The 2601-nt window shown below is 30.5% G+C and overlaps 1 protein-coding gene across 1 annotated transcript; it reads right to left on the reverse strand.

The window, feature by feature from the left end:
- Window positions 1–333: 333 nt before the first annotated feature.
- LOC104825511 lies at window positions 334–675 on the reverse strand. Its single transcript, XM_010557855.1, has one exon. The coding sequence runs from the start codon at window positions 673–675 to the stop codon at window positions 334–336; it is 342 nt and encodes a 113-aa protein (XP_010556157.1).
- Between the last annotated feature and the right edge of the window lie 1926 nt (window positions 676–2601).

Here is a 2601-nt window from a genome sequence, read left to right on the forward strand (position 1 = left end):
AGAAACTTCTTAATCGTAACCTCGCCGCGGTTTGTAGATTGGTTGATCCAATCCAAAAAGTACCGGAGATGTGTCGGTGGTCCCCAACTTCCTTGTACGTCCTTGATTTTCCACGTCATATGAATGTGTTTTGGGTCTGTATATATAGTATGATCGCATGATTATTTTGAAGATTTGTTTGCAAATTAATGATTCAATTTACTTTCAGGTATCATCATCCTATTTAAGGAACAAAAAAAGTTGAGATTGTAGAGTTAGGTATGGAGTAAAACTTTAAGCAAGAAAAATAAAAATTTATTAAGTCAAGGGAGATGACTTTATTTCATAATACACTTAAGCTTTAACCGACGCACATCGAGTCCACAAAGCATCTTTCTTTGCAAGATACTCGGGCTCACGGACAATAAAACTCGGTCTATCTGCCATGTATTTGATTAGAGTGTCATGACAAAGCTTTCCCTCTAGGACAAGCTCGCGGCAGCAAGCATCGGATACGATTCCATTCCAGAAAATCTCTTCGACTATATCTAATGTACATTTTGGAGACATCTTGGTGAGACATTCATCCCAGAGTTGCTTCGGTCCCTCTTCTTCAATTGCAAAGGCGGACATAGATGCATACATCATAGCTATAACAACAAAGGTCATAGCGATCTTGATGTTGAGTTTTGTCATCTTCCCCAGATGTATTTGGATTTGATTAAAATATCCCAATATGTTATGTTTTTTGTTTTTGTTGGTCTAGATATTGAAGTATGAGTGGTATTTATATGCAAACAATTATATATAAAGGTTTAGAGACCTGATGAATTAATGATCTTTAATGTTTTGTTAACTCTTATAACATTTATTGCCGGGGAGTTTCTTTTATTTTTAGATAACATTTCCGTCTAATTCGATTAACTAAATGTTGTAAACGTTTTTTTCAATTATCATGCCTAATGATAGAAGATATTTTTATTCATTCGACTTACACGTTGCAATGATACAAAAAAAAAAATTAATTTGATGTAACCGCATGCCTATATATGTGTGTGTGTATATATATATATATATATATAACATGCATGACAAACGCGTATACCTCTTATCACATTGTATGGCTCATAAATAGGATTCAACATTTATTTAGGTTAACAAGTATACATACTCAAAGTGACAAATTAGGATTCGACTGTGATTTACAAACTAAGCAAAGTCGGGGTTCTGCTTGCGCCAAAAATATTTTTTTTGTTGTGGACCAAAACAGGGAAGTGGAGAATGTAATAACTAATTATATTTACAAGTTCATTTTTCGAAACCCTTTTCTGATTACTATATACTAATTAGAGAACATTTTTAAAAAAACAAATGTATAAATTTTTTTCTCTAAAAAAATGCTATATGTACCCGACCAACCAACAACCTAAAGATTAATCTGCAATTCGACGACACTACCAACTGAGTCAAGGTCGGTTGTTTATGGTGTTTAACCGATATTATGATCCTTGTAAAATGTACACTGTCGCTCAATGTAAATCAAAGTATGTTTCATGCCTTGGGGGTTTTCTTTGTATAGACGAGATATATAATTCCTACCAAGTTTATGTTGTACTACATAAAAAATTAGATTGGGGCCAACTTTAAGGATTGAATTGAGTTGGTAGGATTTGTTTTTGTCGGATCCCCTTACCAACTTTGTTTTCAAACAAGTGATAGCTTCGCAAGTACAAACTAAAAGGCATTATCTCAATATAGCTAGATGATGTCAGCAAAATCTAAAAATGCGTTTTGGGGCTATACATATATACATATAGAGAGAGAGGGTTCATATAGATAGATAGATAGATAGATAGATAGATAGATAGATAGAAAGGATTTAAGAAGTTTGTTACATCTGTATGTATATGTATATATGTATACCTATATATATGCATATTTTTTAAATTTTTTATTTTTAAACGTGATATAATATATTGGAGAAATAGAGGCTCATAAACGAATCCGACTCGTGGACTAGATCGCGAGTCGTCTCATATTTTTTTGAGTCGGACTCAGAATATTTTAGTCCAGAAAAAAAAAAGACTGAGCCAACTCGTCAGCGCCGGACTCATGGTGTGTCAATTCGACGAACCCACGAACTGGCACGCGAGTTAGAAAAAAAATATTTTTTAAAGGGATAATCGCATTAAAATACCCGAACTTTTACAAAAATCTTATATAAATATCTGAACTATAAAATTGTCATATAAATACCTGAACTTTTTATAACTCCCACATAAATACTCATACTTTTTAATTTTTTCCAAATCAAACACTCATACATTAATGTCGTTAAACGTAACTACTGATTCAGCAAAACTGCTGACTCAGCAAAAAAAATATTATTAAATATCTAAATTTTTATCTACATATATTTAAATTAATATATACATATAAATTCACATATATATATATATACAAATATATATATATTAAAAATAAAATTATTTATAATTAATAAAACATATATATGCATAACTACAATATATATATATATATTATTACTAATGCATATATATTACAATAAAAATAATTATAATTAAATTTATTATTAAAAATAATAATAATGCATAAAAATAA

Source organism: Tarenaya hassleriana, unplaced genomic scaffold (assembly GCF_000463585.1).
Source record: "Tarenaya hassleriana unplaced genomic scaffold, ASM46358v1 Cleome1, whole genome shotgun sequence".
NCBI classification, from domain to species: domain Eukaryota; kingdom Viridiplantae; phylum Streptophyta; class Magnoliopsida; order Brassicales; family Cleomaceae; genus Tarenaya; species Tarenaya hassleriana.

Excerpts from the sequence above, each read along its gene's own strand:
- LOC104825511 (XM_010557855.1), bottom strand. The coding sequence starts at position 675 with ATGACAAAACTCAACATCAAGATCGCTATGACCTTTGTTGTTATAGCT.